Source organism: Sorex araneus, chromosome 1 (assembly GCF_027595985.1).
Source record: "Sorex araneus isolate mSorAra2 chromosome 1, mSorAra2.pri, whole genome shotgun sequence".
In the NCBI taxonomy this organism is placed as follows: Eukaryota; Metazoa; Chordata; class Mammalia; order Eulipotyphla; family Soricidae; genus Sorex; species Sorex araneus.
In genome coordinates this window covers 369,514,106-369,538,908 of record NC_073302.1, presented here as the reverse complement: position 1 = coordinate 369,538,908, position 24,803 = coordinate 369,514,106, and the positions used below count along the sequence as shown (strand labels likewise).

Here is a 24,803-nt window from a genome sequence, read left to right as displayed (position 1 = left end):
ATCCTTTGCATCCTCTTCCTGCATTTAGGACAGTCCCACTGAACCTGCGCCTTTGGAACCTGAATTCTGTTGTCCAAAGTAAACATACTGAAGGATTGTGGAATAAATTTGACTTGGGAAGAATTAATTGATCTTTCCCACTCTTATCAAAACTGTTTCCTTATCTTTGCCAAGATGTCCCAGATTTTTCTTCCCACATCATTAAGAACAATCCAAATATTTTCATGTAGTTCTCCCCAGAAGTCAAGCCCACTCAAGGGCCCAAACAAAACTTGAAAGGAAGGAGGCCAAAGCTGCATTTTTTGAGGTACCTCTTATGTCTGTGTGAGGTGCCTCGTGTGTGATTACTCGGCACAATGATGATGTATTCTGGGTATTATTATCCCTGTTTTCAGTTCACTGCTAGACTTTGTTTAGTATTACCAACAGTGCTGGCATCATGTTTTCTTGGTTGGCTGATGGTATATGCTGAACCGCATGCATCTTCATTCAGGGTGCTGGATTATAAACAGAGTCAGTAGTCAATGACTAAAAATAACCAGAGTCGGCATTAGAGACTCCAGAGCATGGCACACACAACATGCCAGCGATCAGAAGCCAGAGTAGAGTCATTGGTAAAGGAAGGGCCTGTGTAGGGATTTTTCTAGTGAGAAATGTTAATAATTGAAGTATTAGAATAGATAACTGAGCAGTAATTATTGTGTTAGAGTGAGTTCCCAATATGGACTGTGGTTGAAGAAATGGTAAAATTGAATTTTATAATTTTCATGAGATTGACAGTTTCTAAAAAATAGAACTTAATATTCTGCAGGCATACCAGTCTTTACTGGTTCTGTTCTCTTCAACATTTTCTTAAAGCACTATTCTAAGAATTGGAATATAATCATCCGTCCTTCACATCCCTGGGCATAGGTCAAGATGAAAAATACCAAAAATAAAAGCCATGGCTTTGTGGAGAAAGTTGAAAGGATAGTTGGGGAAGGTATTTGAGCTAAGGTGGTTCTAACTCACTGCACACACAGTCAGCCCCTGTCCTGTGAGAGTTTTGTCTCCCAGGCTGCTTCTCTGCCTTACTCAGACCTGGGTCTCCCCGTCTCTGTGCTACTGACACTGTGGCTGTGTATCAGAGGGTGTTCAGCAGTGTCCTCAATTCTCCCTGACTTTTGCCCTCTGACCTCTCCCCAATGCCCAGCCAGAGCGTCCCATTGAGAATTGTTGCTCTAGGTCACGATTTCATAGCACAGTCCAGACTTTACCCCGGGCTGTGTTGGAAAGGTCGCTGGTGCATCTCACCCTTGACTCCCTGCGGTAGAAAGCCCAGGCTTGGGCTGAGCTATCTACATGTTTGCACATCTGCAGCCCTTTGATGCTGGCTGGGTTTTGAGAGGATAAAAATACAGGCAATGTGAATTCCCATGACATGGATGAACACTTTACATATATGATTAAAAATCTCAAAAGATAAAATAGTCCAGTTTGTTCCAAGATGGATTGTAGGGATTGTAGGCTTATAGTTTTCAAGGTGCTAAAAGAAACATACACAAGTGAAAACTGTGAAAAACTAAAGCACGCCTAGGGGCATGTGCACTCACGGGCTCTCCGGGCGGCTCTGTCTCACTGCCCACATTCGGTGTCCTGGAACCGCTGTGTGTGGCTGTTGGTCAAGGGCAGGCGACGGAAGGAAGAAGGCCAAACTGGTTGCTTGATCAGTTTATTTCATTCTCTCTCTCTGCTTCTCTCCCGGATCTGGATCTCTCTCTGGATCTCTGGATCTGGCCCCCCAATCCACTCTTACAGCCTAATTAAATCCCCCCGGGATGAGGGGATTGGGGCGTACACATAGGTGTGGTCACAGTCAATAGGGTAAGGTTCCTTTCCCTCAGGGGATGCTTCTCCTAGGACTGATTCTCTTTCAGAAGGAGGATTCACCCAAGGGCGGAGTCCCATGAGTGTGTTTCTCCTCTCCTTATCCAGCAAACATATAAGAATTCATAATATTAATCATTTTGTATGAACACAATAAGAAATGCATTAAAGCTTATAGAATTGCTCTCCTGGGGCCATCTCAATCTCAGACTACAATGCTCAAACCAAATCAGTCTTTCCTATCCCTAGCAGGGTCCTAGTCTCGTCATTACTTTTAGATCTTGATGGCATTTGTCTATGATCAAGCTTTTAACTTATAGTTAAGAATTAGGCACTTTTGCCAGGCCCATCTTGATGCCAGGGTAGCACATAACTCACCACTTGCCCTGGATCTGTCCCATCCCTCATTGGGACCTTGCTTTTGGGGTGCTAGGAACTGAGGGCAACTGAGGCTTAAGTGGAGAAAGCAGATGCCCGGGAATGAATTATATTCAAAGCCAATTAAGTCCCAAGTTACAAAAGCATAATATTGTCATCTTGTGTCTATACAAAAAGGACATTGCTTTAAAGTAAATTAATCAAAAAGCATAAGGAGAGGAGAAAGGTAATACTAACTTATAATATAAGTTCAGTATCCTAGGAAGGTCTGACCTTACAAATTAGCAGAGTCAGATTAGGGGGAGAAGCTGATTAACTGTTTTTGGGGAAGAGAGCATAGAGACGTGATTACAGCTAAACAAAGGGATGGGAAAGATTCGGAAACACCTTGATGGGTGAGACTGGGGTAAGCCTAAACTCGGGAAAAACTGGGAAAAGCTACTCGTGGCAAAGGGGGAGAGGACAAAGTAATATCATTCTACAGAAAACCTTTCCCCCTCTCAATCCCAATGCAGAATAGTGAGAAACGTTCAGGGAATAAAATGAGTTAAGAGAGATCCTTTGGAAAGATTGTCATTGTTCTTTTTTTTTCTTTAAAAAAATTTTTGGGGGCCACACCTTGTGATGCTCAAAGTTTACTCTTGGCTCTGCATTCAGGGATCACTCCTGGTTGTACCCAGAGGACCATATGTGATGCTGGGGGGAGGAGGTCAAACTGAGGTCTGTCATATGCAAGGCAAGCAACCCACCTACTGTACTTCCAGCCCCCAATATTCATTGTCTTAACTCTTCCCCTCCTTCTCTTCAGATTTTGAGAACACTGAATCGAACATATGTCAACATGAAACAGAAACCTGTTTGGAATGACTTAAACCCCAAAGCTGTGACAACGGATGAACTCTTCGGCTTCATACATCATGCCACCCGAGAATGGAAGGATGGCAAGTAGAATTTCCCCTTTCTGGGGTTGTGGGAGGAGAGGGGTACACCTGGTGATGCTCAGGGCTTACTACCTGGCTTTGTGCTCATGGGTCACTCCTGGAGGTTTTCAGATGATGATGGTGCCAGAGATTGAACCTAGCTGGGGCCACATGCAAGGCAGACACCTTAACCTCTGTACTATCTCTCTGACCCCCATTTGAAATGCTGAAATTGTCCTTTTTTTCCTCATCCATTTTTTTTGCAGTTCAAGCTACTTATAGTCATATTTGTAGATTTTCTGTCTATATGTGGCTTTATTGAAAGTATAGCAGATCACAAAAACGCAGGTTATAGTATTTATAGTCTAGAAATTAAAGCTAGATTTGAGTAGGTGGAAATTTGTGTTCAACAGAACCATTCTTGAAATTTTTCTGTCTATTTTGTCAAGGCTCCCTGGAGACCAGGAGAGAATCCAACATTTGCTGCCTCAGGACCTGATATGGGGAACTGAGTGGGTTTCACATTAATGTATCCCCTCTCTAGGTGCCAGTGACAAAAGTCAGGGACATGTATTTTTGCCCTTAGAGGGTTTACAAACAAGCACATCTCTTGGTTACTTCTTACAGCGTCCCACTTCAGAAAGAATCATGAAATCACAAAGAAACCTTCCTGTGACCCTTGCATCCTCTCTTCTTGTCATCATGGACATGCAACCTCTCCCAAATCCTTATGGGCTTGTCCTTTAAAACCTGCTTTCCTGTACTTGTCTTCTCCGTAACTACCAATCTGAGTTCAGCTCACCTTCCCCTCTTGATCATTTTCTGGAAAGGAGCTGAAGGATGCTTTCAGGACTCGGTGGGGAGGAGAAGGAAGCCCTTGTGGTGCTGCATTTGGAATCTAGGGCTCCTGCATGCAAAGCTGAGCTCCAGCCCTTGAGCCAGTTCCCTAAGCGCAGAGAACACTTTCCAAAGGATTATTTTCTACTTGTAACTCCCACTGAGTTCCATTCTCCTAAGAAGCCTCCCAGATGCCTTATGTTTCCTCCCTACTCTCTTGTCACTGATGTTGTTTCCTGTGCTCTGCCCAACACCTACATATCCATCCATTCACTCTGGCCTCCTGTTCTTCCCTAAATACTCAAGAACTTTCCCAGCATGGGGCCCTTGTGTTGATGTACCAGCCACGTACAGCCTCAAAAATAGCTGCATGACTTGCTCCATGGTTTTCGTGAGGTGTCTTGTGAGATGCATACCAGGACTTCCCTGATAACCCCATCTCAAGGTGTCTATTTGTCATTCTTCATACCTTAGGTGTATACACGATTTTCTTTGTGGGACATCCAAAATTTGTTCTTTTAGCCTGACTTAATTTGTGGTGGTGGTGGTGGTGGTGTGTGTGTGTGTGTGTCTGTGTGGTTCTGGGGCCATTCCTGGCAGTGCTCAGGAACTACTCCTGCCTTAGTTCCTTGAGGGGGCCTCTCCTGCAGTGCCAAATCCAGGGATCAAATCCAGATCTCATGTGAAATAGGTACTCAACCCTTTAAACTTTTTTTGACCCTTGACCTCATTTTTAAAAAAACTATTTATTTTTATAAAGTTATTCCTGATGATTTGTTACATTCAGTATTCGAATACCAATTCAACTATTATTGCGCCTTCCCACCACCATTACTTTTTATTTTCCCAACCAAGCCTGCCCCAACAGGAAGCCCTAAATGATTTATTTTATATAGCTTTTGTGAATAATTTGTTAGAAATGATCCAAAAAGCTTTTCTTAGAAGAAAGTGTGTGATGATTGTTGTGTCTCACCATGGAGCCATTAAGCCCTTGTATAAGAGATTACTAAGATGTTGTTACAGGTTAAGCCTTGTTTGTTAATATTTTCTTAATCTAAATGGGTTGCCTTCTTCTTCATATCCCATCCAATGTGGTATATCAGTTGTGTAGAGTTTGAGATATCCAGGAATAAAAATTTTTTGAGTGGGGTAATACAGCTGGAGTTAAATTTTTAACTGAATGGTGATTTTAGGGTTCTGGAAACTTCTCTGCAGCTTGTTGATCTCTTTCAAGATTTATTTATGAGTCTCTAGATCATGGCCAGATAATGAGTTTATTTGATGCCAGCTGGAGGCAGTTCATGGACATGACTGCTGGTTCCTGGAAGAATAGGAAAGGGGTGGGGGGGAGATAGCCCATCCCTGACTCCGTGGGTGATTGGAGATTTAAATCACAAAATCCGAATACTTGAGTTTTTCAGCAGATCAATTTCTGGATGAGGCTAATCCCAATCAGTGGTGGGGTCCAGCTGTGAGCATGGTGCCAACTGGAGTTTGGCGTTTGGGGCTGCAGGGTATCTGGGTGGGTGGTGGGTGAGCCCACCTTACTCCAGGGTGCCCCAGATGAGACTCAGCCAGGGGCAGGGGTCCAGAAGCATCTCTGCTATAATCTCATTTTTTAAGAAAGTATATGTTTTAAAAGCTTAACAAAACATTTTTTAATATTTTTGTTTTTAAAAGTTTAAAGTTTTTTGAGGGGGATGGGAGGGGTGTAGGAACATTGTTGGTGGAGAATGGGCACTGGTGGAAGGATGGGCACTCCAATCCATTGTGTGACTGAAACGTAAGCACGAAAATTTGTAACTACCCCACAGTGATTCATTAAAAAATAAATTAATTTAAAAATAAATAAATGCAAGTTTAAAGTTTTTAGTGAAAATGAGCAACTATTAAATATAACTCACAAAACACTTAAATCAATACTTAGACATGTAGTAATAGACATGTAGAAAAAAAGACATAAAAATATCCCTAAAATTTTAAAGTGTTTGAAGTGGTGTGTGTTTGTGTGTGTCTGTATGTGTCTGTGTGTGTGTGTTTCTCCATGTCCCTGTTCTTTAGGCTCATCAGAAACATAATATTTTGTTGACTCATGTAACATATAGTCTCAGTGTGTTTACAGGTTACCAAGAATGGACTAGGATTCAGGACTATTGTTATTGAAAATATATGCATAGGGGACCAGAGAGATAGTATAGCAGGATCAGTATCTGGGATTTGCTCTGTTTCTTTTATTTTTTTTAAAAAAAAAAACTTGATTTATTGGGACCGGAGATATAGTACAGTGGGTAGGAAGACACTTACGTTGCATGTGGCCGACCCGGGTTCTGTCCCTAGCATCCCATGGTCCTCTGAGCACCTCCAGAAGTAATTCCTGAGCAGCACAGAGTCAGGAATAACTCCTGAGCAGTGCTGGGTGTGACCCAAAATCTCCACTAGGTGTGACCAAAACAAAACAAAATTGATTTCTTTTTGGCTTCACTGGCCTACATTGTTTCATTTTTAATTCATAGGTCTCTTCTCCTTCATCCTGCGAGAACAAGCAAACCTGATGCATGATGGACCAAAATGGATAGTTCTAGATGGAGATATTGATCCCATGTGGATTGAATCACTGAATACTGTCATGGATGACAACAAAGTGAGTAATGAAACCTTAGCGGTAAACTTAGTGCCCAGCTTGAGAATGAGTTACGGGGCTGGAGTGATGGGAAAGGCCTTTGCATGCGGCCGACCCGAGTTCAATTCTCAGCATCCCATATGGTCCCCTGAGCACCGCCAGGGGTAATTCCTGAGTACAGATCCAGGAATAACCTCTGTGCACTGCCAGGTGTGACCCAAAAAAGAAAAAAGAAAGGAAAATGAGTTATGAGAGTTCTGCTTGTGGGCCAGAAATAGTACAGGGGTTGCTGCTCATGTTTTGCAAGTGCAAACTGCAAAACTGAGGCTGGTTCAGTTCCTGGCACAACACGATCCCCCAGGCACTATTTGGTGCAACTGGAGCCCCCACCCACCCGCCCCTTAGTAAAGCACTGTTGAGTTTGGCCCTACCGGTCTCAGAGCACTTCTTGTGTGACCCAGGTGGTCTCCAGCATCAAAACACCCGGCAGCACCACTTCCTCAGCGCTTGCCATGAATCTTTTGGCCTGGTTGGCCACAAATCCCCATGAGGCCTTCTGAACATTGCTTGGGTGCCCCCTTCAGGCAAAAAATTTCCCTTCACTTATAGTTTGGGGTTGGGTTGTTATTATTATTTTTTTAATAATTTATATGGTGGACTGGAGCAATAGCACGGCGGGTAGGGCATTTGCCTTGCACACGACCGACCCGGGTTCGATTCCTCCATCTCTCTCAGAGAGCCCAGCAAGCTACCGAGAGTATCTGCCCGCATGGCAGAGCCTGGCAAGCTACCAAAAACAGTAGCAACAAGTCTCACAATGGAGATGTTACTTGTGCCTGCTTGAGCAAATCGATGAACAATGAGACAACAGTGCTACAGTGCTACAATTTGCATGGTGTGCTTTGTGTGACTTTTATTTTGATAAATAGCACTTTTCTGATAATTCTTTTGCTGTTCAGTATTCAAGTACTCATTTACCTTTTCTGTGTGAATTTCAGCATTGGACCATGGTGTTGAGGATGCAGTAACTTTGTACACCAAAAGCATAAATTTGATTCATTTAACAAATTCATTTGTGTAACCATGTTCTCAACTACAGTCAAATAAAAAAGGAAAGAAATGTTGTCCATTTATCAGAGGAAAGGGGAAAGGAGGGCGGGAGGAGGGGGTAAAGGGCCAGTGTGTATTTATTTGTTTGGGTTACACCTGGCAGTGCTAGGGCACCATATGTGGTAGGAGTCAAACCAGTGCTGTGACCGCACTAGTGGGCTGGGCAAGCACCTGAGCCCTTGTACCATCCTTGTGACGAGTGGGGTCCTTCTGATCATGGAATAGTGCAAGAACTTTGGTGTTGGATGTGGTAAGGTTTACACACATAAAAAGGGATGAAGCTCCACTCCAAAATGTTACCATATTGAAAGCTGTTAGTAAATGGATCAAATTTATAAAAAAAAATCTTTTTAAATAATAAAAATTAAAAACAAAAGGACTGGAGCGATAGCACAGTGGCAGGGTGTTTGCCTTGCACACGGCCTACCCGGGTTCAATTCCTCCACTCCTCTCAGAGAGCCCGGCAAGCTACCAAGAGTATCCCGCTCTCACAGCAGAGCCTGGCAAGCTACCCGTGGCATATTTGATATGCCAAAAACAGTAGCAACAAGTCTCAAAATGGAGACGTTACTGCTGCCCACTCGAGCCAATTGATGAGCAACGGGATGACAGTGACACAGTGAAAAACAAAAATTAGTTTAGTCACTTTTTTTGTTTTGTTTTTTGGGTCACACCCGGCGATGCACAGGGGTCACTCCTGGCTCTGCACTCAGGAATTATCCCTGGCGGTCCTCAGGGGACCATATGGGATGCTGGGAATCGAACCTGGGTCGGCCGTGTGCAAGGCAAATGCCCTACTTGTTGTGCTATCACTCCAGCCCCCCTTTTTAAATTTTATTTATTTATTTATTTACTTATTTATTTTTTAGTTTAGTCACATTTAAAAGATTGTGTTTCCAAAATTTTTAGTTTTTCCCACTTTCTAAAACCTAAGCAGTACCAATATTGCAAACCACAATGCTCAGAGGGAGGGGGGTGGGGTGAGGGGGTGAGAGAGAGAGAGTGAGTGAGAGTGAGAGTGTGTTGATGGGAGGGAATCTGGGGCACAAGAGAGAGAGAGAGATGATGGGAGGGAATCTGGGGACACTGGTGCTGGGAAATATACACTGGTGGAGAGATGGGTGTTGGAACACTGTATGACTGAAATCTAATCATGAGCTGCTTTGTAAGGTTCTATCTCACAGTCATTCAATAACAAAATAAAAATAAATAAAGGGGAAATTATTTAAAAATTAAAACCTAAGTCTGTTATTATTACATCTTGTCTTTGATTAAGTAGGGAAGAGTTGGATAGTGAGAATATCAGTTTGTTAATTAGTGTTAATTGGTGACACTTGGGTGTTGAGATGGACTGTAAATTTACTTTGCCTTGGTTATACCAGTATTTCCAGCATAAACAAAAGATGGTGGAATGGATTTGTGAGGCAGGACTTGAGAGCCACAATGTCTGTTGATAGATGAAGGATTGTGGTGCTCATTGCTACACTACTGAATTAGTGGCCCCCTTGAATTAACTAGCAGCAAATACTGCTTCAGGAGTAGAGATGTTGTTCATAAATCAATAAACATGGACCTCTGGAGCTTTGTTGGAGGAGGCCATGCCCAGCAGTTGCTTAGTGTTTACTCCTGAATCTTTGCTTGGGGATCACTTCTGACAGTGCTCAAGGAACCATATGTGGTTTGGGAGCTCCAAACTGGATTGGCTGGATTAATCTCCCTCTGTCATCTTTATACATACATCCATTTTCAACCTGACAAGTGGTCTTTGCTTGTGTCAGATTCTAAAGGAGCTTTCTTTTGTTTGTGACACTCAAAACTTTGTATATGAATAGCTTTTTGAAGTCTTCAGTTTAGTAAGAATCACCACTCTTTAATTTGGAGGTTAGCATGAACCAATCCTTGTGGTGGCTCTCTTTCTCAGTGTTAAACTAAGAACTTTGTTTGGACTTCACTGGACCAGGGACAGTGCGCAGGCCACCTTTGGTGTTTCCTGGAGGCAGTGGTTGGCGGTACTTTTTGTGTTGTTCTGCTGCTAAATTTCCATACACTTGCTCCTGAAAGGCAGGTCCAGCCCACTTCGCCCTGTGCTTCCCCTCCAGGTGTTGACCTTGGCCAGCAACGAACGCATTGCCCTGACCCCCTCCATGAGACTGCTCTTTGAGATTCATCACTTAAGGACCGCCACCCCCGCCACCGTCTCCAGAGCTGGGATTCTGTACGTAAACCCACAAGACTTGGGCTGGAATCCGTGAGTATTTTTTTTTCTTCTTTTCGATTGCAGTGAAATTGCACACAATAGTTTTCACCAGTTCAGCATGCTTTAGCGGCATTCAGTTCATTCAGTGCGTTGTGCATCCTTATACAGAACTTTCCTCAGCTTCCAAACTGAACCCCGCCTCCAGCTAAGCAGTAACCCTCCATGTTCCTCTTGTCCCCACATCCTTACAACTAACCAGACTTTTTGATATTTCTGAATATGAATGCTTTAGGGAAAGATTATGAATGGGACCATAAAGTCATTATTCACTTAGCATGCCTTCAGCGCTCACCTGTATGTGGGAGCTGTGCCAGAATTTCTTCCTTTTCAAGACTGAATTATGGGCCTTCGTGTGTATTTTACATTTTGCTTATTCACTCATCTGTTTAGCAAACACTTGGGCTGTCATTGCCTTTTGGCTGTGGCAGATAATGTTTCTATAAGCGTGGACATGCAAATATTTTATTTTTAGAGTCCCTACTTTCAGTTTTTTTACTAGTATAATCACTCATGGAATTGTTGGCTTTTATTTCTGCTTTTCAATATTTTTCTTTTCATGTTTTTGGGGAAGGACACATACCCAGTGGTACTCAGGCATGAGTACCTGACTTTGTGCTAAGGGTTCACTCCTGGCAGGACTCAGGGGACCATATGGGTATCGAATCAGTCACATGTAGGACAAGTGCCTTAATCCCTGCATTATCTCTTTAGTCTGTTTTTTTTTTTCAATTTTTTAAGGAGCATTATACCATTTTCCATGTTGTCTGTATGATTTCTCATTTTCATCCTCAGTACCCACCTAGTACCTAGTTTTAAGTTCACCAAAATCTCATTAGCACTTCTTATTTTCCAGGAGAAATGGCTCTTTGTATCAAGAATGGTATTTAGGATCCACATGAGGGGAGCCAGATATGCTGATTGCTGCCACTGTGTTATTGCTTCTTTTCCATTTCCGTGCAGTTAGGAAATATCTTTTCTTAATTCATATTATAGGAACTGATGAAATAATGTACATAGAGGAAGTTGTGAAATACTCTGTCCATAGTATCTCTGTAAATTTTCCTTTAAGGACTCTCTAGTGCCATTATCATCTAAGCTTGTTGTATTATTGCTATTTGTGGCCACGTCCATCAATGCTTGGGTTAGTTCTAGCTCTGTGATTGCTCCTCAGGGTGTTCGGGACATCCTACATACTGGGAATCAAACTGACATTGGCCCTAAGCAAAGCAAACATCTTAATCCCAGTACTATCTCTCTAGTCCAACTTTTTATAATATATTTGTTAAAATTCACTGGTAGATTAAAAAAAACTCATTGTGTGCCCACTCTTTACAGATATGCGGGATAGCATCATCCTTATTATCATAATCAAGGATATGACTAATTGTAGAAACCAACTGCTATTGTAATTCTACATGGTTTATTTGGAATACTGGGCAGTTCATACATGTCTGAAATCCTGAAAAATAGAGAAAAGGAAGTTAGAAGGTAAATTCTGGGGATTTCAATGCGAATGTTTTAGAGCAGAAAAAGCTGAAAATGCATAGAAAGGAAAAACATTAATTAAATCTATTCATAATTATTTAAGTTATTTAAATTAAAACTTCTCGAAGTAAGCATAGCACTGAGACTAGAATCTTCCCAAGTGCATTATTCGTCTTGTAATGATAATAGAAAAAGTTGGGAATCTGTGAAATTTTATCTGAGTCTTAAGAGATGATTGCAGGGTATCTTGTGAGAGCAGCAACTTTGGTTTTGATTTTATTTTATTTTAGGCACCAAAAGTTGCTTACAATCCTGTTAAAGATAGGGTTTCACTCACACTATGTTCTAATAACACACCCTCTATCAAAGTGCCCCAACCCTCAACTTCCCCACCTCATCCCCTGCCCCACCTCGATAAGCACAGTTCCATGGATCCGTTTCTCTGCTCTATTGCCTTTGGTCACTTGTTATTCCCCAACTTTGTTTCTCCATATCCTGTCTCTGAGAGAGTTGAGTCTGTCCCTCTCCTTCTGACTAAATTTTCTCAATACAGTACCCTTCCCATGGGGTATTCAATATGCCAAAAACAGTAATAACAAGTCTCACAATAGAGATGTTACTGGTGCCCTCTTGAGCAAATCAGTGAACAACGGGATGAGACGACAGTGCTACAGTTCTACAATACCCTCCAGATCTTTCCACATAGTGGCAAATAGCATGATTTTATTTTCCTTAGAGTCAAGCAGCATGCCATTGTATATATGTACCAGGGGGGTTGGTGTTTTATTTTATTTTTTTAACTGAAGAGCAGCAACTTTAGATTGGACTTCTCTGCATTACTTTACCCTAATACACTCTTTTTGACTCACAGATTCTATCACCTCCCTTAAAAGCTTATAGTTGGCTGTCCCTGCAGATCTCATCTACTCATTGAGTAGATGAGTGCATGTTTATTATTTTAGAAGCCATTGGTGTTCACTGATGATCATCATGTCCCCCTGCTGCCACTTTCTCAGGTCATCATGGACATTAGAGAACCTGGTGTTTTCTGGAAAGGGCACATTGTAGAGTGTTCTGATGAATTTCCATCATCCATTATGAGGGACTTTCATCCCCAGACTATTAAGTCATAAATAAGGCCTCTAAAAAATTGACTATCCGGACCACTTCCAAAGCACAGGGTCTTAAAACTTTCTGAGATAGACTTCCTCTGTTTGTCTAGAAGAGAAGGGCAGTATGGCTCATGATCTGAAGCCCATTTGTAAGTGCTGAAGAGATTCATGAAGGCATCAGAATGTGACTGTTTCTGGAGTCAGAACCACCAATGTCAGTGATTTCTTCTATAGGCAGGGAGTGAATCTGCCGTGTCCTGTGCGCTTTTCAATAGTGTGTCCCATTGGCGTGGAATGTTTCATTCTACCACATTCAAATCTGTGGCAGCCTTTGAAAATGACAAGCATATTTATAAGTGAAACAGGGCAGAAAGAATGGCCAGCAAAATGCATGCCTAGGTCTTTCATTTTCGCCATGGCCGAAAATAATACTCACCTTTAAATTTGCTATCTTTTAATGTTTTTTTTATTTTAAATTGTGGACACACGTAGTCATTTCTACATGAAAATTTCAATTTCCCCTATATATCTGCATGGATATTGAACTCGCTAAGCTAAAGCGTGCAGTTGACTTCTAGCTTATTCATTTTTATTAACAGGGCAACCCATATGATTGAGCATCCCTCCTTGCTGAAGGAATGGCTGTTGCGTGGGAGGGAATTAGCATCATGTGCCTGTGGACCTCCTAGGTTTTCTCTTCCAGGCTTTCACTGTTGCCAAATGGCTCAACAAAGTGATTGTTCTCTGGCTCCTGAAATCAAAGCCCCTACCTCCTCCTGGACTTAGTCCAGGCTGTGCTGTTCCTCGTTAGCCCTGTGTGGTTACTTATGCCTACAGAGTCCAGAAAACTTTGCCAGGAGGTAGAGGAGGAATTCAGTTAGTACCCAGCAGAGTACTAAGTGCCAATCCGTGACCTTCCAGAGAATAAATGCCTTGAGGAGAAGCGCCAAGAAGCAGAGCCAAGAGTGGAACCCAGTTCTCCTAATTCCACCCACTTGGTGCGGACGAGTAACTTTTACTGAGTTTGTTAGGACAGATGTTAATCTAAGCACTTAGCCATGAGATCTCACCCAGCTCTCAGAGCAACCCTATGTGGGCCATAGGCCATACTCATCTGCACAGATGATGAGTAACAAAAGGCACAGGAAGTAAAGTCTCTTGCCCAAAAGTAACCGAGTTCCCTAAGGAGGGTTACATGTTACATGTCTAGGCAGCTTGACTCAGCATCTTCCAGGGTGAGCCTTTTGGGAAGTTTTATTGGTTGATTTTGGTTTTGGGGCCACACCATCTGCTGCTCAGGCCTTACTCCTGACTCTGTGCTCAGGGGTCACTCCTGGCGTTGCTTAGGGGACCATACGGGGTGCCTAGGATGGAACCCAGCTCAGCCTCATGCAGTGGCAAGCACCTAACTTGCTGTTTTATCTCTCTAACTCCTCTTGGATTTTTTCCCCTGGCAGGAGTCTCAGAACTCTTATTTGGATCCCACTTCTGACAGTGGATGTGCACTATATTCAGTAGCTGTGATGTCACTCTGGGCTCCAGGCCCACTCTCCTGTGACTGATCCCCCGGACACCAGAGGGGGAACCCAAGTTTCCATCCCAAAGCTGGACTTCAGCCGATAGCCTTTCCTCTTGAACCAAAATAGCTGATGTTTCCTACAGCTGAGCGTGTGAAAGGAGTGAAGCTTTAATAAACACTCTTGTGAAGCCTTGTGACAATCAAGGGGAACCTTTTGTAAGATCATCATCTAGCCTCTTGTTCTTCCATCATTCCAGAGCGAATTCTGACTTTCTTTAGAGCAAGGCATTAGCTGTCAGGGGTGTGCAGCTCGCTCTGCTGCTCTGCTCCCCTGAGGTGTATTTTTTGTCACAGCTCCCTTCTTGGATGAGAATGTTCTGAGCCATTAATTGTGTTGTGTGTGTTGTTTTGGGTCCACATCTAGTGGTGTCCAGGGCTTACACCTGGCTCTGTGCTCACAGAACACTACTGGCAGGGCTCAGAGGACCACCTCTGGTGCCAGGGATTGAAACTAGGTCAGCTGCATGCAAGGGAAGTGCCCAACCCATGGTACTTTTTCTCCAACCTTAAGCGATTACTTTTCATTTATCATGCAGATACATCCTTTTACCCCTCCCAGAAACCACCGTGGGTGCTACTAAATCATATTTTTTTCATTTAACTTTATTGATCAGTATATCTTTAGAGGGCTGTGAAGCGATAGAACAGCGGTAGGGCGTTTGCCTTGCACGCAGCTGACCCGGGTTTGATTCCTCCGCCCCTCTCGGAGAGCCTGGCAAGCTACTGAGAGTATCTCTCCCGCATGGCAGAGCCTGGCAAGCTACACGTGGTGTATTTGATATGTCAAAACCAGTAACAAGAAGTCTCATGATGGAGATGTTACTGGTGCCCGCTCAAGCAAACCAGTGAGTAATGGGATGACAGTGACAGTGACAGTGATTATCTTTAGAATGTGTTAGACATTCTAACATGTCAAAGCAAGCTGCAAATCAATATATCTGGGACTGGATGAGATGCCACATCAGAGCCATTTATTGGAGACACGTCATTAGCGTTTATATTAAGGTTGTTTCTGTCACAGGAGAGAGGAGGAACTTTGGAATAGCCCTGATATTTTTCACCTTTTAATTTGCAGTGGATTTTCTATTAAAAAGTGACTTATGTGAGATAATTCAAAACCAGTCCAGGGCCATTTTCATATACAAGGCCTGTCCTATGAAAATAACTTCTGTCCTTTAGGAAATGACAAGCTGCATTTTTTTTTCTAATGGCCTTGTTACACTCACTCACTTGATTATGATTATGCTTAGCTTGTAAGTGCTATTTGGAGTTTCTTGGACATTATTTTCATCAAGACAACAAAAGATCTTGAAAAAGCATTCTTAAGGTTGTTTTAAAAATATTTACTGTTTGAGAAGTAGGATGAATTTGCTAAATATGACCCAGAAATGTTACCCTAAGTGCTATCTAAAAGTGGGGAGGAGAGCTTTTCTGGGTTCTTTTTCACAGGTATGTGGCCAGCTGGATAGACAGACGACGGCACCAGTCAGAAAAGGCCAATTTAACTATCCTCTTTGACAAATATGTTCCTGCCTGCTTGGAGAAACTGCGGACAAGCTTTAAAACCATCACTTCCATTCCAGAGACCAGCCTGGTGCAGGTTTGCCTTCTGCGATACGCATGAGCACCTTTGTCTACTGCAGTGGCGGTGTGGCAGGGGCTGGCTAGTGTTCCTCACTCCAAAAAATGGAAACGCTTCCAAGTTCCCAGATTGCTCTAACGCTCTTCCATGACTCTCTGCTTCTGAGTGCTCCCCCGTGCTCTTTCACATTTGTAAAACTCAAAACCTCCATGAGATACTTAGTGCATTCTCTGACCACTGTGGTCATGGTCAGTTTCTCTGACAGGGCTGTAAACTGGAGGACCAGAGTCAGGCTTGGTATGTTTTCCTGCCACAAGTGACTCCCATTGTTCCTAGTGCATTGTGGAGACCAAGTTCATGTCCACAGAATCATTGCTTTCTCTAGTACATAATTGGAAGGAAGAAGAACAGGTTGTGATAACCTTGGTATTTCTCCCTTTTTCCTGAGGAACTGGCCTAGACGGGCTTTCTGAATACTGTGAATTAATGTAGTCAAAGATCTTAGCCAATGAGTTTAAAAAAAAACATTTTTTAAATTCTACACCATACTTCCCAACCAACTCCCCTCCTCGACACCCCCCCCCATGCCATCCCTGCAACTCTCTCCTCTCCCAATCCCACCAGCCTCTTCTCTTTTTCCTTTTTCCTTCTTAGAGAAAAAAAGAATTCTTAAAGTTAGGGCAATGTAGAAGGAGAGTTCACAATATTTCAGGGACACATTTTTTCCTCCTGACTCTTGTTGGGAAGCAGCTGGATAGAATGAGGAGCATGTATGACATGTTGCTACAGAAGTGAGTGGAAATAATTCAGAGCACATGGAGATGAAAGCTATGATCATAATCTTAGCAGGAAGGGTAAACCAGCTTCAGTCTCCACAAGTATAAAACTTCAGAAAAGGTTTGCAATTATGATGTGTGTGTGTGTGTGTGTGTATGTGTTCCCTATAGGAGTAAAATAGGTTTCTAAGTACTTTGTTACCATTAACTTTCTATGTTACCAAATTTGTTTGAAGCTAAATTAGACATAGTCAAAAGCATAATAAGAGAAAGTTCAGGTTTTTGGATAATTCACACACCAATTAAGTAAACGATAGTCTTCAACAGTAATTATCTGAGGTATAATTTATTTCTGAAAGCAGGTCTGAATTTATTCATAATGAATTAATTATGTGGTTAGTCTAATTAGACTTCCTCTGGTGCAATACTTGTAAAAAGCTTGATCATATTCTTTCTCAAGTTGACTTGTGTATTTGTGTGATTCTCTCTGGTGTGAACTTTTTCATTCAGGAGTAGTGTGAAAATAGGTCAGTAGGAATTAATATGACTTTTACTCTCATTTTCTTCTTTTGTAGTGCTCAGAAAAGGCATTTTGTCCTTAACTCCTTTTTAGCTGTTTTTCAATAGAATGCCTTTCTATGATTGCTTTGCAAGGACAAAATTTGAGACAAAAAATGGGAACATATGAGAATGGTTTTAAATGGCTCTTTAAGAAAGTAATGACTATGTTTTCCAGTGTATGAACCTTCTTTAAACTTGGTAAGATGTATTAACTCCTTCAGAGCATGCACCAAAGTGTCATTTTATGAATTACTGACATAAGTCAAAATGCTTTTTAAGTACCTTTTTTGAGAGCAAACAGAACCATAGTTTCAACTATTAGGACACTCATCTATAGGTAATGCCACACTGAGACTTTGTAGCCTTTTCCCCCCCTTTCCGTTGTGATTTTAACAGTTCTTGAAACTAACAGGGCCTCTACTCAGGAATGGTAAGCCTCTGGGTTCTATCTTACTTTTCTTGATAACAAATAGGTTTTGTTTCAGAATGGTTTTACTAGATGATCTTCCATTAGCAAACTTTGCATAATTTAGCATAATAGAGATCAAGAGAGAAGATTAAAAAGCATAACAGGTACTCAAGTATTCACAGCATTTTGAAATGACTTTCAGGACCCCCTGGTGCACTTTGCCATGAGTTTCCCTTTTTTTTTCCCAGCTGAGAGGGGGCAGTGCTCACACAGACCAGACTTGCATTCATCAGTGTCCATGAGGATGGTGCAAACCAACTGCTCTCTCTAAACCTGAAGGGAACCAGAGCAGGCATCCTATGGGTCTGTGCCATTGCTGATGCCACAGCTCTGTCCTTCAGAGCAGCATTTCTCAAACTTCACAGGTGCCCAGGACATTCCAGTGAGGCCCCAGGTGAAAATCACACAAATAGGGGGCTATGACATGAGGCTAGGGGAGCATCCCAAAGGAGGTGGGCCACAGGAAGAAAACCAGGCCGGAAGGGGCCCTTGAGAACCACAGCATGAGAACTAACTCCAAGCTTTCACACGGGAAACTGTACAGCAGCCACACTCCCCTCGTCACTGACGCCAGAGCCCTGAGCACTGGCTGCTCGGGGAAGCAGCCCAGCACATTGCTGTTTTGCCTGCCGGAGATGAAAAACAAGTTCCTGAACAGTATTTTTCCAGCGTTAAATTTAGCCTGGGCTGGAGCAGCGGGTAGGGCACAGCGGGTATGGCATTTTCCTTGCACATGGCCGTCCGGGTTTGATTCCTCTGCCCCTTCGGAGAGCCCAGCAAGCTACCGAGAGTATCTCGCCCGCATGGCAGAGCCTGGCAAGCTAACCGTGGCATATTCGATATGCCAAAAACAGTAACAACAAGTCTCATAATGGAGACGTTACTGGTCCCTGCTCAAGCAAATCGATGAGCAGCAGGATGACAGTGATACAGTGAAATTTTGGCCTGCTGTTCTCTTCCTCCCACAAAATGACCCAGGCTCAGACTGCCAGTCTGACTTAAAGTCCTGTATGCCTAACAAAGGAGTCAATATATATTCACTATTTTGTCTTGTTGCTTTATGTATTTATTACAGTATTGGGAATCAGATCATTCTGACTTTAGGGTTTTTTTTAAAAGATTTTATTTTTTTAATTTCCTAGAAGATCAGTTTGGTAAAAGTGGGTGATCTTCCACCAGTGACTTAATAATTTGTGTCTTTCCCCAGGTGGCACATTATAGAGGTAAAGGAAGTGTAGAATCTCTTTTTTTTAATTTTTATTTTTTTTAATAGTTTATTTTTTTTAATTGAGTCACTGTGAGAACAGTTACAGGGATTTTAGGATCAAGTCTCAGTCATAAATGTAGAATCTCTTGATTAAGCAGATTTATTTTTACAAGGTCCTGTCAGTTTACTATAGGATTTTTACATGTTTGCCCTTGATGACTTTCTCTTCAGACTATTTGTGTTCTTCTTGAGTGCCTCCTGACGCCGGAAAATATCCCTTCTGACAGCCCCAAAGAAGTGTATGAAGTCTATTTTGTCTTTGCTTGTATCTGGGCATTCGGGGGCACCCTGCCACAAGATCAGGTAAGTTTAGAAAACATGTACAGAGCCTGTTCCTTTGGGGGTGGGGGTAGCATCTCATATGCCACTCTGGGGATCTCATTCTGTTGTCTCAACATCCTTCCCACTTGCCCTAGTGTCTCAGAAGTCTGTCCACTCTCTAGGCAGGTTCATCCTTCCCTCAGTGCTCAGCTCATGGGTAGTACCAAATCCACAGCCTCCCAGCAGGTCTGATTTCTATGCTTGTAGCTCCAGATGTGCTCATGTCTCCAACATGGACACACATGTGTGTGTGCACTCACACACACACATACACACCCACTTGCTCTTACTCTTTACTTCTTAGTGCTGTAGGATAACATTGGCTTGTGCTTTTTTCTCATCACAAGGAGCTTAGGTTTATTGAGTAATACCCATCACAATGCTTCCGAAGCACTCCCATTTCCTTGGTATTCATTTTTAACTTTTCTGTGCTTTCTCTACCTGTTAATCACTCGGTTCTTCTAAGCAGTGACTTGTGATTTGTAAAGTCAAACTCTTCACAGATCTCTAGATTTGTATTTTATAAGTAAAATACCATTTTTCTGTTTTCCTTATGTCCTTTGCATAGCTTACTTTAGAGCAATGTCCTTTCTGTGTAGGCACAGAAAGACAGTTATGGTATGATTTTGTAACTTGGGAGTTAATTGACTCCGAATAACCTGGGCATCTGTCATATTTACTCAACTTAAGCCTCAGTTGTTCTTAGTTTCTAGCACTCCAGAAGGGAATGAATGGACCCAGGGCAAGCTGTGAGCAACCCTGACATTGAAATAGGACATGCCAAGTGCCATAATACTTAACTATAAGTTAAGAACACAGTCATGGACAAATTCTGTCATGACCCAAAGAGTAACAACTAGATAAGGACCTTGCTAGGGTTAGAAAAGAACTATCTGGCCTGAGCACTGTAGTCTGGGATCTATAGCAAGATGTCCCCAGGAGAGCCACCCTTTAAGATTAATATATCTCTTACTGTGTCCATTCAAAATCACTAGAAAGATTATTGGGAAGTGAATCTAAGGTGATTGTTTATGGCTAAGGGAAGGAGAAGCATGTCCTTAGATAAAAACACACCCTCGAGTGGATCTCCTAACCAGAGATCATTGTCTTAGAAGAGCTTCCTTGAAAGAAGGGAAGGGCTTTACATATGTTGACTGTGCTACCTCACCAAGGGGTCCTTGCTCCCTCAACTTATGGGAGGTTGGGCTCTAGACTAAGGTTTGAGATGGAGCTCAGAGAGGTGAGCATGGGGGACTGGAGGAGTGCGGGGGTGGGAGAGACTGGGAAGAGGCAGAGGAGACACGATTGGAGTAAATGACAACTGATCACCAACCAGCCTATAGAGGCAGTCCTATTCTCTCCTTCATGCATCTGTGGGCAGCGGCTGCAGGCCGGGGTGGGGAAGTGGTTCATGGCCACTGAACACATGTGACAGGTGAGAGAGCCATGCCACCCCCACTCATTTATTGTGTGATTGCAGGCTTAGCTTGTACACTCATTGGTCTTCAGAACCTTTCAGCATCAATTTTGAAGTGGTGGTCAGTCTGCCCACTCTTCCTTATCCCCACAGCCTTGGTTCTATTTTTTTTTTTTTTGCTTTATGGGTCACCCCTGGCAATGCAGAGGGGTTACTCCTGGCTCTGCACTCAGGAATTACTCCTGGTGGTGCTCAGGGGACCATATGAGATGCTGGGAATTGAACCCAGGTCGGCCGCATGTAAGGCAAATGCCCTACCCACTGTACTATTGCTCCAGCCCCCAGCCTTGGTTCTAGTGTAACTCATCTTTCGATGACATGGGGACAGGCTGCCATAAACTAGTCCTGTCCACTGGGGGCTTAACCAAGACTTGTCTTTTCACCCCACGTAGAAAGCTGCAAGTCCAAGGTTCCCAGTGTACTTGTATTCTGCAAAGGGCCCTCTTTCTGGCTGGTGAACAGCTTTTTGTTGTGTTCTCTCATGGCAGAGAGAAAAAAAATGCTAATAGGTCCCTTCTGTCATAAAAGAAAAATTTTTTAAATTTTAGTCCTATTTCTAGGTCCCATTTCTAGATCTTGTCCTGCCTATCTCTGTCTACTTCCTCATTTACTTCCTCCCATCTTATCCTACCAGCAGCACGTATCACTCTCTAGAACGTGACAAGTTCCATAATACCACATGGCCTTTGCACACGCTGGTTGAGTCCTGCTTCCTGGATTATCTCCTCAAAGATAGACCTTCTGAACTTCCAAATAAAATGTATTCATCCCAGTTACTCTCCCTCCATGCAGACTTTACTTTCTAAGTATCTATATTTACTGACTCAACCCCCTCTTTTCTCATGCTCCCCTAGTTTTTCCATCTAGATTCCCCTCCAAAACTCTATGAGGGTCACCATCCTACTGATTTTTGTCTCAGTTGCAAACAGATCCATTTTATTTGAAATAGTGGATCAAAGACTTATTCTTTGATTGGGCTGAAGTGGTGATCAGGTGAGACAAATTTAGATATAAATTAGAAGTAAGCTATATTCGGAGCCAGGCAGGGAGGGCAACCGTTACTTAAAGCTTCTGAATGAAGGCCAAGGCCAACAACTTTTCTAGTGTGAGAAACTGATCCGGCCCCCAGATCGCTAAAGAGCAAAATGACCCTGACTCCATTCCCACCTGAGTGGCCCGTGCAGAGCAGTTTGGTCAGGGGTAGAACTGATCAATCCTCTCCATCCCCCTAGTCCCTCCTCCTTGTGTGTACCGAGGCAGGGCAGGTGTGAGCTATTTCCCTGGAGTCAAAGTGGGGCAGTGCTGCTGGGTTAGTATGTGGTGGCTGAGTGCGCAGTGGGCTCACGGGGGTTCAGAGCTCTCCAGAACTCCCAGGGCCAGTGAACTTTGGCTGTCAGAGGCACTGTGCCGGGTCATTGCTGGCGTTACAGAGTTGCTTACGTGCTGGAGCCCAGTTGCCATTCCCCTGCCTGTGTGTTCCCAGCCCGAACCTGTTCTGTCATCTTACCCAGAAACAAAGCGCTTTCTCCGGAAGAGATTCTCTTCCCTCCCCTCCCTCCGGACATGTTAGCAATTGAAAATAAAGGGTTGTATCTAAATCAAATAAAGTGGGGCTGGAGCGATAGCACAGTGGGTAGGGCGTTTGCCTTGCACGCGGCTGACCCGGATTTGAATCCCAGCATCCCATATGGTCCCCGGAGCACCGCCAGGGGTGATTCCTGAGTGCATGAGCCAGGAGTAAACCCTGTGCATCGCCCGGGTGTGACCCAAAAAGCAAAAAATAAAAAAATGAAAAAATAATAAATCAAATAAAGTTATTGATTTTTTTGTTTATTTTTGGGGGGTCACACCTGGCGATACACGGGGGTTACTCCTGGCTCTGCACTCAGGAATTACTCCTGGCGGTGCTCAGGGCACCATATGGGATCCTGGGAATTGAACCCGGGTCGGCCGCATGCAAGGCAAATGCCCCACGTGCTGTACTATCACTCTAACCCCAAAGTTATTGATGTTTGAAGGATCTTACTTTCCTCCTTGAATCCTCCCTTGATACAAGCATTGGCAAAAATCGGCATCTGCTGTTTGGTTTCTGTCCTGATGAAGCTGAGTATGTTCCTAGCCTTGTAATTTGCATGACAGTTTGTTACTAAGTTGAATTAGCCAGGGTAATCTAAGGTCCATCTAACCTTCCCATGCTTTTCAGGCTTCGTAATTATTCCCAAAAATGATGAATATTACAGCTTTCTGCCACTCTGACATAATCACACGTGGCTTTTGTTTATTTTTCTGAGTCAGTTGCTTGCTCCTGTCTGTAGTTAGAGCCTCGGGCCTGCCAACTGCATTGAGCAGGATCTGAAGGGTGGCTATGAAGCTCTTCAAAACGACCCTTGAGTCTACAATAAGGATTTCTCTTGTCCTCAGCTTTCTGGCTATCAAGCTGAATTCAGCCAGTGGTGGCATAAGGAAATGAGAACAGTGAAATTTCCATCCCAGGGAACCATCTTCGATTATTATCTGGATCACAAAACAAAGAAATTCTTGCCTTGGACTGATAAAATTCCCCAGCTGACTGTGGACCCAGATGTGCCCCTGCAGGTAGGTGTGAGTTTGGGGGTATTTGGCCACACTCTTATTCTGAACCTTCCTCTGCCTTCTATGGGAGAACAGAAATATAAATTTCCCCCCAAAATATATTAATGTCCTTCCCAGTGTGTTGATAGATATTCTTAGCATGTAACATCTTTCTTGGCAAAGAGGAATTTTACTTATACAGTGATTAGTCAGTTTTTCTGTCTGCAAACTAATTTTTTTAAACAATTTTGAGGTAACAGCTTTGTTCATAATTTTCTGGGAACTGTGGATTTTGTGAAAATGTTCCTGTCTTCATGACGGTGCCCCCCCCCGCCCCAACCTTTGTTGCTGTTGCTGGTTGTCGGGGGCATCCTGAGATGTGGAGGCAATGAAGTACTGGGGTCAAATGCAGGGCCTTGCACACCACCCTGGTTGACTGAGTCTCTTTACTGACCAAACTGTCCATTTCTTAAACTGCTCTTTTCAACTTTTTGCTCTGCCTCACAAGCCAAACATAATTTATTGCTTCATCTCTTCAACACATGTGTTTCAAACTCTTGTGGCAACTCACCTGCCTGTGTGGATCTTTTTGTCTCTCTCCCTTGATTTTCCTTCCCCATATCTCTGCTATCAGATTGTTCTTCAGCTTATACTGCCTCCGGTGTTCCTTTTCATCTTTCTCAAATCATGTTCTCCTGTTTTCTTTTAAAACTGCTTATTTGAAGTAGTGGCAAGATCAATTGCAATCTGGTGATCTCTGCTGTGTAGGGAGCATCTAGTGTACAGTGAGGGGAAACGCTGTGTATATTTGTCCCCCTCACCTGTCCCCCAGCTCCCCGAACACAAACACATAGAGCCCTGGCTGCCAATACAAAGCACCACTAGGTAGGTTTGGCATCAACGACAGAAACATGTCACCCCACAGTCCTGCAGTCAGGAAGTGCATCACCCAGCAGGGCAGCAAGATTGATTTCTCTCAGGATTCTGAGGGCACACGTGTTTTAGGCCTTCTCCAAATGCTTGGCAGTTCAGGGTAAGCTTGGTTTCACTCAGGGCAGCCTAATTCCCATCTTCACAGGGGGAGCTTCCCATGTGCCTTGTCTCCTATATAAAGTGAGCCCCTCTTTTTATAGGGAAACCAGGTCTTTTGCATGGGAGGCCAGCCCTGCTCATGTTGCCAGGCAGGGCTACCGGAAATGAATGCCAGGGTGGGCTCCCTAAGCCAGACTTTGTTCCCCACAGGGGTGGAGTCCAAGACTGACCAGCCACAGGGTTGGCTTCCCCAGAGACTTTTCTCTTGTTCTCCAAGATGGTGCCCCTTCCTGTGTCCTCACTTGGATTTTCCTTCCTGGGAAGGGGACCCTAGCCACTGTGTGGGCACCAGTTGCCTCCTCTGAGAAGACTGGACTGCGCCAATGTTCCCAGCTGCCTTTCACTTTCAGCCCCTCTCCGTATAGCATCCACTGTCCAGGTTGCAGCCCTGACCTCCCAGCATTGCCACGTCACTGCACTCTGGGGTTCTGCCTTGAACCGATGAATGTGGGGGAGGGAGGGAGACCCAGTTCCTAACAGTAAGGAACAGTAAGGAACCCCACTGTCTCACAGATGGGAAGTC

The 24,803-nt window shown here is 43.5% G+C and overlaps 1 protein-coding gene across 1 annotated transcript in view; it reads left to right on the top strand.

Annotated features, from left to right (window-relative positions):
• The window catches only part of DNAH11 (dynein axonemal heavy chain 11), a 323,685-nt gene that overhangs the window by 159,175 nt on the left and 139,707 nt on the right, over positions 1 to 24,803 (top strand). The window contains exons 40-45 of the mRNA XM_004604267.2: positions 3,053 to 3,185; positions 6,515 to 6,642; positions 9,831 to 9,979; positions 15,614 to 15,764; positions 18,991 to 19,122; positions 23,039 to 23,212. Coding sequence (XP_004604324.2) covers positions 3,053 to 3,185; positions 6,515 to 6,642; positions 9,831 to 9,979; positions 15,614 to 15,764; positions 18,991 to 19,122; positions 23,039 to 23,212 — 867 coding nt within the window. The remainder of the gene's footprint in view (positions 1 to 3,052; positions 3,186 to 6,514; positions 6,643 to 9,830; positions 9,980 to 15,613; positions 15,765 to 18,990; positions 19,123 to 23,038; positions 23,213 to 24,803) is intronic.